This window comes from Mastigoproctus giganteus, chromosome 1 (assembly GCF_048544385.1).
Source record: "Mastigoproctus giganteus isolate SK-2022 chromosome 1, ASM4854438v1, whole genome shotgun sequence".
Lineage (NCBI taxonomy): Eukaryota > Metazoa > Arthropoda > Arachnida > Uropygi > Thelyphonidae > Mastigoproctus > Mastigoproctus giganteus.
In genome coordinates, this window is record NC_143575.1 from 207,011,082 (window position 1) to 207,023,742 (window position 12,661).

Genomic DNA, 12,661 nt, shown 5'->3' on the forward strand with positions numbered 1-12,661 from the left:
CTTAACAAATTTATACACTATGTAACTTCAAATAATATGAATAGCTTATTAATATTTTTCAATCAGATTGTACAATTCAAATATTTTCAATTTCAGGGTTACCTAAACCAAAACTCATACATCCATATGTACACAGCTGTAATTTTCATGTGTCTTCTAGTTGGTTTGTCCTACACAAAACATGCTGACTTGCCATGTTGTGAAAAAAGCCCAGACACTTTTTCAGAGTGTGATTATAACCACTGTGCTACACACATGGAACCAGACCGTACAGGAAGCCATTAAATACCTCTGCAATATTTCATTCTTTTAATTTTCCATCTGCATATAACCATGCTCTTTGCTGCCACATCAGAACACTGCATATTAACAGTAACACTTCTAATTCATAACATTTCAGTGTTCCAACTTATGAGAGCAAGTTATTTTTATGTTTTGATAATGGTTTTCAGTAGTAATGTGACAGGTTTTTTTTTTTTCTTTCTCGTTAAGAAAACTTAAAATTTCACCAATCTGTAACAAACTTAATTTAATTAGCTTACCTCTGAGTCATACATTTTATGCAATTCACAATTACCTCTTCACTTTGATAACATTAATTATAACATAAAACTACCTACTAGTTTTTAAATTTGTATAATATAATTAGCCAAATATTCATTTTGTACCCACTTAATTATGCATATCTTTGTGCTGTTTATATTCACGCTTTGGTCCATTACTTAACAGGATGACAATGCCTCAACATGTTTGCTGCTGGAACACAAACTCAAGTCAAAACACAAACAGCAATTTTTGTGCCTTGCAAGTTAGTTATATATACATTCATTCAATTGTGGTTCATAAATGAGCACTGTAAAAGGAAAGGCACATGAAAAACTGAGTGATATCAGCAGATTGACTGAACCATAGACTATTGTATTACAGCTGGGATTTTGCTAAGTGTCAATCACACTGTCTAGAGAGTAAAAGTCATATACAGTGGATTCCGTTTATTTTGGCCACCGGTTAATCGGGGCAGCCGTTTATTTGGGGCAAATCTTAAAAAACAGAAACCAATGGAGAAAATAGCCAGGGTTTACTTCGCTCAATTGGGATAGCATGCCGTTTAATTGGGGCAGGAGACTGCAGCACTGGAGATTACCCTATGATACCACGTGGTTCGGTCGAAATTCTGGAGGTCACAACCATCAAACAATAAAAATAATTAGCATTCACCTGTTTATTGGGCTTTTCTGTTAGTGAAATCTATCATAAATGGACAGTAAACTCGATCTTACTGAATTTGCGATAATACTGATAGCTGGAATTCTGTGGGTTATTATGTTTGTTTGTTTCTTATTTGGTTTTTAGAAGCATTAGCAACTAAAGCCATATTGCTCCGGGGATATGCAGTGGTCATTCCCTGACCTTTCCGCATCCTCCATATTTGGTGGTGGGTTATTATGGTGAAATGTGTTTACACTTACATGAAATCTTCAATCATATAAAAAAATTAATTTTCAGATCTTCTCTTCATTCCTATTTTTAAGGCTTTGTAACTCGTTACTCCGTTCTCACTTGCGCGTATCGTGTTACTTGCAATTTGTGTGTGCCATGTTCTTTGCTATTGATTTCTTATCTTTTTACTGTTTTAAATTTTAATCCCCACCCACAAATGTCAGTGGGGGTTAAAATTTAAAAAAAGGTAATAAAGAGTAAATCTGTGCTTAATATATCTTTGTTTTTATAGCCTGTGGATAATATTCCTCCTATTTTCGCTAATTAGAATCGCTGTTTAGTAGAATTAAAATTCAGTTCACAAACGTGATCACAATGACCGGCAGTTACTACACATCATATAGTGAACGGTACTTTACTACGGTGAGTTTGTCGTAACCTGATTTGATTGTACAGTGAATCAATTGTAAAGGGGGGGGGGTTACATTGTATTTTTAACTATTTACGTGAAACTCCAGATAATTGGGGCAGCTGCTTAATCGGGCCAAAATGCACTAGTCCCGATGTGTCCCAAATAACCGGAATGGACTGTATTTGGTTCAGTTCCATGTGTTCTTTGCTTATGTTGAAGTTATTTAATCTAGTTTGGTATTTTCCACAAGAGGTAAAATTTTTTGAATATGCTTGCTGAATTTTAATTCTTTATTTTGTGAAAAACAAAACATCATCCTTAGTATGTGTCTATTGATAAAATTTTGCATAAAAAGTGTTTTCCTATAAAATTTTACCCTAAAAGGTTGCTATAATTGACCCACAGCCTGGAACATCAAGGCTGAAAAGGAACAGGGATGGACAGTACGTTGAAGCTCATCACACAGAATCAGCTCTTATAATATATCATCTGATACTGAACTAGAATTCTATTCAAGTGATGCAGATTCTGAATCTGTTGATGTTAGAATGCTATAAACAACAGATGCCGGTGTTTCTTGGAGTGATTATTCCTCACAGATGAAATCCATTTACTAAAAAGCAGTGCCTACTTGCTCCTGTGCCTCAATAAAAAGCATCCCAAGGCAGTGACATGTTAAACAATGCAACAGCATTAACATGACTGTAAATGACTTATGATACACAAATGATCTTGTAGAGCACAGACTGGAAAATGGTTGATTATGGTACATTAAAATAAAAATCTAACTTTCTGGGGAACACTAATGCCAGATTCTACAACAAGTTTATTTTATTTAAGATAGATATACACTTGTAAAAAACTGAGATAGATTGACCTCATATGATAAAAAAGGTTACTGGTGCTTGCTGTTGACAGCAGTTCCCAACCTTTTGACTCGCGAACCCCCTCCAACATAATATTTTTATCACAGACCACTAAGCCTGTATTCTCTGAAATCATATAATATTTCTGAATTTTTATTATAAAATACTTCCAGTATTATGCTTTTATAAGCGATATTGCATAATAATATAAAATTATTATTAAGTACCTTACATAACCAATGTCTTTGAGAATGAAAAAAATATTTAGTATGGAAAACATTTATTTAACATGATAGTAAGATAGTAAACTATTTATAAAGAATGGTGGGAGATGTGGTTTTTGTTGTTGGCATTTCTTTACTTTATATTTAATTTTACTTTATTCTATCTTTGTTTATTATTAGTTATAAATTTTTATAACTGTTTTACCACAGCCGAATGGTGCAATACATATTGGCTTGTTCACTCCCAATCCCCAACTAACATCCAGCTGTGCATGTAAGGGCTCCCGCCCCAAACCACAACTAAATATAAATTTTGAACCAAACCGCATAAATTAATATTAAACTATTTTGTACTTTACAAAAATATACCTATGTAAATCTAAACAGATGCCATTACAGAATTTTTAGTGCAAACCCCCTGGAACACTTTTGCAAACCTCTGGGGGTTTGTGAACCACTGCTGTAGAGGGAAGCAGTCACATAGCTCAGCTATCACAGCTTGTTTCATCATGATTGTATTGGATTCAATCCTGGATCTTAATCATCAAACCTTGTATATATGAAATTCATTAAAAAGGATACAAAATCTGCATATGGTACAATTCACTAGGCGTGGACTTGATTTTCTGAGATGGTCTTTACTCATTTGCACATCACAAAGTTCTAAACAAGGATGTTTAGATGCCTTTGATTCATCACACTGGTGAATTAAATGCATGTAGTCACCCATAAATGGTATATACTATACTGTAAAAAAGTACTGTTTATTTGAAGCAAATTTATTTTATGATCTATCAGGCACGTCTAGCAGCGTAAAACATGCAAAATTCATTAGAAACTCAAATATTGTTACCTTTTTTTTATGATATTGGTAAAGACTGAGTAACTGTAGGGGTTTTTTTTTTTTTGTTCAATCATCATCATCATCATCATCAGCCATTTTCAATCTACTGCAGGATGAAGGCCTCTCCAGCAACTTTCCAGTTCCTTCTGTTTTGAGCACTGGCCATCCATTTACTACCCACAAACTCACGAATTTCATCTATCCATCTCTGCCTTTGTCTTCCAGGTTTTCTTCTAGCTCCTCTTGGGTACCATTCTGTTATTTTCTTAGTCCATCTGTCATCATATCCTCGAGCTGTGTGTCCTGCCCAAGACCATTTTTCTTTAGTTTTGATAAGAATGTCCTTTACTTGAGTTTGCTGCCTAATCCATGTGTTTCTCTTCTTATCTAACAGTCTGATTCCCAATATAATTCGTTCCATTCTTCGCTGTGTAGTTCTCAGCTTCTCTTCCATTCTTTTGGTGAGTGCCCAAGTTTCACTTCCATAAGTCATGGTGTGGAGTATACATTGGTTCATTATTTTACATTTCAGACAAACTGGGATATTGCTCTTCAGTATGTGACTATATTTCCTGAATGCTATCCATCCAAAATTTATTCTTCTCTTGACTTCCAGCCATTTATCATTATTACATCTAATAACTTGTCCCAGATAAGTATATGACTCCACCTTTTCAATTACTGCTCCTTCAATCATTATTTCCCTTTCTGTGGCATACTTGTTCATCATTACTTTTGTTTTAGCCATATTCATCTTTAGTCCAAAATTCTTACTAACTGTGCATAACTGATTAAGATTTTCCTCTAATTCTTTGGGATCGTGGCTTATGACCACAATGTCATCTGCAAATCGTAAATGGTTAAGGTACTCTCCATTCACATTGACTCCTTTCTGCGACCAGTCTAATCTTCTGAAAGCTTCCTCAAGGGCAGCAGTAAACAGCTTCGGAGATATTGTGTCTCCTTGTTGAACTCCTTTCTCGATTTTAAATTTCCTACTGTCTTTGTCTAGTCTAATAAAGGAGGTAGCACTCTCATATATTTTCTTCAAAATCATATGTGGGGTATCTATGCCTTGTCTTTCCAGTGCCCGAAACGTTGCCTTATGCTGTATGGAGTCAAATGCCTTTTCATAATCCACAAATGCCAGGTATAATGGTGTTTTTGTTCAATGGCATGTGAAAAGTGTTATATTTTTGTTTCAGCTTATTTTTGTCTGCAGGTCCAAAAAGGTTTACCATCTTTGGCATATACAGTCATGAAAATAGTAAATGAAACATTTAAATTACTTAAATAACATCCAGTGATAGTAGTTGCAAGTGTCCTTATATTCATGAAATAATTAATGCTGTTGTTTACAGTTGGTTTAAAATGGTAGAATATCTAAGAGATAGTGGAAGCTACTAGAATTACTGTCTATTCATATCACCTAATTTAAAAAGATAAGGCAGGATGAAGACCTTGGCTGGTTCACTACCAACAATGCACCTGCTGATTAATTACCACTTGTGGGGCAATTTTTGGCTCAAGACCATATAGTTGGTTAAAGTTGCATAATCCACAAGTGCTGCAACCTTCTGATGTGACTTTTTTATTCTCAAAATAAAATTTTTAACATGGAGGAATATTTGAATGATATTGAAGCCATAAAACAAAGTGTTTTTATAATTTCAGAAACAGCTTTTCAGAGATTTTTACATATGGTGGAAATGTTGGAACAAATTTGTAGCTGCTAGTCCTGTAAAATATTGTTTCTTACATCATCAGTTTCTCAATACATTTTGAACAGTGCCTGCATCAGTCTTTAAAACCACATGCAAGGACACAAATATTTCACATATAACTTTTCAGTACTAAAAGGAAACTGCACAAACATCTAACCAGGAGTTCTGGAAATCTGACTAAATCTATCAAGCAAATATAAAATGTAAAGATTGATTAAAAGTGTAAGTTGGAAGCATACTAAACCAATTAAAGCAAAGCTATCAAGTGTCCCTAATATTTTGTCAGCATCTAACCAGATTAATGCACTTGAAGGTCAAACGAAGTGAGCAACAAAAAATGTTTTTAACACATGTCTAATTCTACATTGAACAGAAGCTTCTCCCTCTGAATTAGCAGGTAAGACAGTGCAAGAATCTTTAAGGATTTACTAATATCTATAAGTATTTTTCAGAGTATATTTTTTTATATTAAAAAGTTTCTTAAACATTTTTTAAAATCACAGCTGAAATTTCCTTTTATTGTATGTTAATAAACTGATATTAGGTTTTACACTGCTTTCCCATTGCACAATTAAAATATATATACAGATATATATAAAAAAAAAATTATTTAAAAAAGTAATTATTTACACATTGGCTTTGATTTCACTGAATGTTCCTGGATAATCTGTCTTTTAAAATTTCCTGATTTTTCTTTCCACACTTTAAGAAAATCATCAGCACTATTTCCACTAACTGGAGAAACTGTTCTGAAGGCATTCCTTATAAGACTAATGGCATGTTTATGTTGTGGAAGACTTAAATATTCAGTACCGTTTTCAGAAACCTCATATTTCTCTCCCTCTTTACCAGAATCTTCTATTCCTTCTTGTGAAGAAAGAAATGAAATGTTGTCAGAGGTAATTTCATCATCACAAACTAAAGATTTCTGGCCATATGATGGAGAATTTGAGATGCAAGATGCCACTTCATTCAAATTGCAGGTGACTGGCACACACTTATTATGTACACTTGAGTTTAATGGATCAATGATATTTCCCTTTTGCAGAGGTTTGTTATCACTAGTTAGTGAGCTACAGTTTGAAATTATGTTTGTTGTTAAAGCATCACTTTTAAAATCTTTAAATTTTTCTTTGAAATTATATGTAACACTTGGATAGTGATCTGAACCTGAAGAATGAGGTTCACATTCCTTAATGTGTTTATCAATAATCCTCATATTAGACTGCAAGTGATTGTTACCTGGAATTTCTTGTAGCATATCTTGTAATAAATATTGGTGGTGGATCAATAAAGCACGTTGGATGATTTCTCTTGTATGACTATTACCTTCTGTAAAATGCACAGCTACTTTATCTGTAGAGAGAGAAAAAGATTTATGAATGGGAAAGAAATCACATAATTATTCAATTCTATAATTATATTTCAAATAGCACAATTTAAATCAAATCGAGTTACAAATTCACAATATGAAGTACATGGAAGCAGATTAATACACACCTCTTTGTGACCCATAAACATCGTTCCTGCATCTCAGTTTGGTTAATAATTATTTTAAATAACAGTTAAGAATAAGATATACCTAAACAAAAGGCTAGTAAGAGTGCATATGCAAACTAGCTATCACAGGTGTGCTAGTAAATATCTCAAATTTTGCAATTATAAATAGTACACTAATTTGTTTTAAAAATGATTTACTGGAGAAGTCAAAAGGTAGGGTTTTTTTTTTTTTTTTTTTTTATGAAAACCCTAAACACGAGAGGTATTAGAACCTATAGTACTTAGTACCTTGCTTGGGTTGGAGGTTGAGAAGACGAGAGAATATATTTATAATAAGAGAAGATATTTGTTGACATTATTAGACTTGAACTTCCATAGACTGCAATTTTCAGGAAATACATATGAAGGAAGGTTGTTCCAGAAAACCGCAGTTGAATGAATAAACGAACAAGAAAAAGTGGGGGGGGGGGGGACATGCTGTATGAAGTAATGAAATTTTTAATAATGAAGTAATGAAACTTGAAAAGGATCACTGCTCTTCAATATTAAGGTGAATAAATAAATATAATGATACACCTAAAATTGAAAATAGAAAATTTTATTAAGTACAATACACAATAACATTTACTGAACAAAATTAACATTTAATGAGATGATTGAGGCTAAATATTTTTAGACAGCTGTTCAAAATTTTGAAAATTTGTGATGCCAGTTCTCAATACAGAATGAAGATGCTCATCTGCTATTCTGTTTCTTTTTAAATATTTACAGTTTTTGATTTCATGAGTGAAACAATTTGCTCTCAAACATACATTTATCCGAACAAAATAACCATTTTCATGGCATTTTTTTTCATTAGTGGAAAATCTTCAGATGGAGAGTCTTGTAGAATTCAAGTATGTAGTTTATTTTTGCAGTACATATACTTGTTTTTGAACAATGCTTTGGCTTGAAGATCAATAAGTTCAAGTTGCATGCTGGGATTGTAGTTTCAGCCATTGAACTAATGGGATTCTCAAACTAACTTATGTCTTTTTCATGGGATCTTGTATCAGCAAATCGACTTTCAAACTCGTCAAAAAAGTAATTGTAATAACAAGAGACAGCGATTCTTGTGAAACATGTCTTTCTCTTTTAGCTCGATACAACCTTCGAAGTGAACTAAATTATCTCGCTCAATTTCGAATTTAAATAATAACAACTTATTCTGAAATGATTTTATTTCACCATACAAATCAGACCAATTTTCCTTTCCCTTGTAGTTTTAAATTAAGAGCATTTAAATGACTAGAAATATCTGTAAGAATTGCAAGATCAAACAGCCACTCCATATTTGATAGCTGTTTTATTGGTTTCCCTTTTTCTGTCATAAAAATATCAATTTCATGATGAAGTTTAAAGAAATGATATAACACTTTGCCACGACTAAGCAATCTTACTGCGCTATATAAAATTACATCTTCATATTCAGCTTCAATTTCTTAAAGAAACTGTTGAAACATACGGTGATTAAGGTCATGTGATATTATAAAATTTGCAGTTGAAATAACCACATTCATAACGTACTGGAGATCCAATACATTCCCATACACTTTAATAGTAATCGTGGCATGTGATGCAGGAAAGCAAGCATATGAGCTTATGTAGCATCAGCCAAAAAATAATAATAATAAATAATAAAAAAATAAAAATTCACACAACCATTCGCTCTAAATGTTTGTTCAGTTCTTCCTTAAATTTATTTAACCTATCAACTTCCACAACGACAGATGGAAGTTTGTTCCAGCAATTAACCACCTGCTGGCTAAAGGTAAATTTCCACACATCTATTCTACAGCTGTCTTTAAGCAATTTGAATTTATGCCCCCTTAAGTTCGTAATCTGAACAAGAGGAAGAATCCCATCAGAATTCAACTTGCTCAACCCATTCAAGGCCTTATACACCTCAATCAGATCATCTCACAAGTGCCTAGTCTCCACCCGCTGCAATTTGCAGAACTTATGCCTCTCTTAGTAAGAGGACCCCTTTGTTCCTCTCACCAATCTTGTTGCCATTCTTTGTACTCGTTCTAGCAACTCTACGTCCTTCCTAAAATAAGGCCTCCAGACCTGTACGCAGTACTCAAGGCGTGGCCTGACCATTGCCTTATACAGAGGGACAATCATCTCCTTTTCCCGGCTAGCAAAATTCCTGTATATCACTGACAACACATCATGACCTGCTCTTGCAGCCTGTCTGCATTGTTCAGAAAACTTCATATCTGACCGCACAATTACTCCCAGGTCTTTTTCATTTTCTACCACCCTAAGTGTAGTACCACACAGTTGGTACGTTCCTCTGGGGTTACTTCTACCCATATGCAGTACTTTGCATTTGTCAATGTTAAACTTCAGTTGCCACTTCTCAGCCCATCTTTCCAAATTTTTTAGACCCTATTACAGTAGCACACTGCCATTACTGTCATTAACAACCCTGCCAACCTTTGTATCATCTGCAAATTTCGACACTGAGCCTGATCAGTGTCGAAATCACTGATTTCAATAACAGCGATAAATATAAAAATTTATCACTTCATCAATAACAGTGATAAATATAAAAAACAACAGTGGACCCAACATCGAACCCTGTGAGACTCCACTAATAACATTAGTCCACAAAGAGCAGTACTCATTGATTACCACCCTCTATCTTCTCCCACTCGACCATCCTTTTATCCATTGTAGCAACTTACCCTTAATACCATTCTGCTCCAATTTGTACAGTAGTCTTCCATGTGCAACAGTGTCAAAAGCTTTCCTGAAATCCAAGTATATGATATCAAAATTATTTTTTGCATCCAGTTCCTTTTTAACTACATCATAATATCCAATCAAATTGGTCAGGCAAGACTTTCCCTTAACAAAACCATGCTGTATCTGAGCTATAACTGAAGTCTTGTCTAGATGATCCTACAGTGCTTCTTTAACCAGTGCCTCCATTAATTTTCCTGGAACAGAAGTCAAACTAACGGGTCTATAATTACTTGTGTCGCCCTTTGATCCTCCTTTGTGAACTGGGGATACATTTGCACATCTCCAGTCTGTGGGGACCTCCCGAGTCCAAGAATGCTCTCATAATTATGACTAATGCTTAGTTCCTTTGTCGCCTCCTTTAATATAACTGGATAGATCCCATCCACCCCAGGTGCCTTTCTTATGTTTAATTTCAACAATTTCTCCTCCACTTTACTCTCAGTTATTACAAAATTATTAAGAATTCTACTACAATTTGATAACCTTCTGGCAATTTCAATCCTTAATAACTCCTCATGTGTGAATGTAGATGCAAAATACTCATTCAGTTTGTTTGCTATGTGAGCAGGATTCATCAACAGTCAAACCATCGATAGCAAGTGGACCAATTGATTCATCCTCTTCCTTTTAGAGTTTATATAAGTAAATAAATCCTTGCTGTTTTTCTTAGCATCCTTTGCCAAAGATTTCTCGTAATCTGCTTTCACCTGCCTAACCTCCTTTGTGACTTGATTACAGACCAGCTTATATCTGCCATAGGCTTCTGTGTCGCCTGCTAATTTATATGCATCCCATGCATTTTTCTTCTCTGCTACGAGTCTCATTAGTTCATTCGACAACCATTTAGGCCTAAACCTTGAACAATATTTCTTAATAGATATGAAATGTTTAGTAGCTTCCACGAGACCACTGTAGTCACCTTTACGGAAGCAAAAACCCTTTCCTTTACTCCTGATGGTAATTATATCTAAGTAAATCCCGCATCAGTACACTTTGATCACTGCCACCTAGTGGTTCCTTTATCTGCAAATTCTTAATACACAAATGATCACTACTGATAACCAGATCAAGAGTATTACCCTCTCTGGTTGCCTCTCGAACATGCTGCAGCAGAAAACAATCATCCAGTAAATCCACAAAAGTCTTACTAGTGTGCGAGTGACCAACCCACAAGTTCCAGTCAATATCTGAGAAGTTAAAATCACCCATTATAAGACATTCTGATTTACTAGCTCACTATTTCTCTGTACAATTGTTCATTGTACTCATTCAAGTCATTAGGCCTATAACACACTCCTACTCTTAATTTTGCTTTCACAGTGCTTACATCATACCAAACAGACTCAACAGTGCACTGTCCATCTATATCAACTGGATGCACTTTTTTTGATTTTATGTTTTTCTTAATTAACAGCATAACCCCTCCTCCCTTACTATCCTGTCTATCCTTTCTGTACACATTGTACTCCCCAAATTCCAATTCTGTATTACTAATATCTGTGTGACACCACGTCTCTGATATCCCAACAATATCTGTCTTTGATGTCTTGACCAACACTTCAAATTCATCAAATTTATTTACTATACTTCTAGCATTGGTATGCATGCAAGTATTCATGCAGCTATTATTCTTAGTTACCCGAACACATCCCATACCCACCTGTTTCATGATGACTGCCATCAGTCCCTGAAACCCCCAGCACCCCTCGCTTCAAATCTTTGCCAAAAGGCCGAGAAGTGATTAACACGAGAGGTTTCCAAAAAAGTAAGGTAACACATTTTTTCTTAATAATGGTGAAAGGGAATGAGATGAAACGTGGTAGACAGATAGCGCCATTAATAATGTTCAAAAAGACAGCTAGTGCAGTGTTGCGATATTGTCACCTCACAGCAGATTCCAGTTGCAAAATGGCAGCTACTGTGCGAGTTTCGTCCAAAACAGGTGTTCGTGAAGGTATTCACTTTTTGCAAGCAAAAGGGTCTTCACCAAGTGACATGGCGCCTCCGTGGGCAGGAGCAGAGTGCGTAGCACAGGCTTCTTGATTAGACCGAGGTTCGAGCCTGTGACCACCAAATACGGAGGATGCGGAAAGTTCAGGGAATGACCACCGCATATCCCTGGAGCAATATGGCCTTAGTTGCTAACGCTCCTAAAAACCAAATAACAAACAAACAACCAAGTGACATTCACTGTGAACTGGTTGCTGTGTATGGCGAAAGGTGACTGGTTGCTGTGTATGGCGAAAGGTGACGACAAAGAAGCAGGTGTATTTTTGGTGGAATAAATTTAAAGCAGGCCGTGTTGACATCTACATCAGGCAGGCAGGCCTTCATCGAGCAAGACAGAAAACAACATTTCATGCATTAAGGGTATCATTCTTGAAAACAGGCGAGTGAAACTGTGTGAAATTGCACAAATAGTGAACACGAGTAAGTCGACTGTTCACGAAATTGTTCATGATGTCCTTGGCTTTCGAAAGGTGTGCTGCCACTGGGTGCAAAACGCATGGGGATGTGTCTGGAGAACCTATTGCGATACAGCGACAAAGGAGAAGATTTTCTTGCTTGCATAGTCACAGCAGACGAAAAGTGGGTACATCACTTTACCCCGCAGAGCAAGCAAGACTCCATGATCTGGAAACATCCACAATCTCCTGTGTGCAAAAAAATTCAAAACTGTTCCCAGTGTCCGAAGTCATGGTCACAGTGTTCTGGGATCACCAAGGGGTTCTGTTGGTGGATTTCTTGCCAAAGGGAGGAACAATCAATGCACAGCTTTACTGTGCAACGTCGGAAAAATCTAAAGTCAACATTCGACGCAAACAACTAGGACTCCTGACAAGCAGCGTGATTTTGTT

The 12,661-nt window shown here is 35.4% G+C and overlaps 1 protein-coding gene across 1 annotated transcript in view; it reads right to left on the reverse strand.

The window, feature by feature from the left end:
• Positions 1 to 6,132: 6,132 nt before the first annotated feature.
• Positions 6,133 to 12,661, reverse strand: part of LOC150091476 (uncharacterized) — a 274,324-nt gene continuing 267,795 nt past the window's right edge. The window contains exon 21 of the mRNA XM_090368574.1: positions 6,133 to 6,866. Within this exon, the coding sequence (XP_090224700.1) occupies positions 6,133 to 6,866 (734 nt within the window). The remainder of the gene's footprint in view (positions 6,867 to 12,661) is intronic.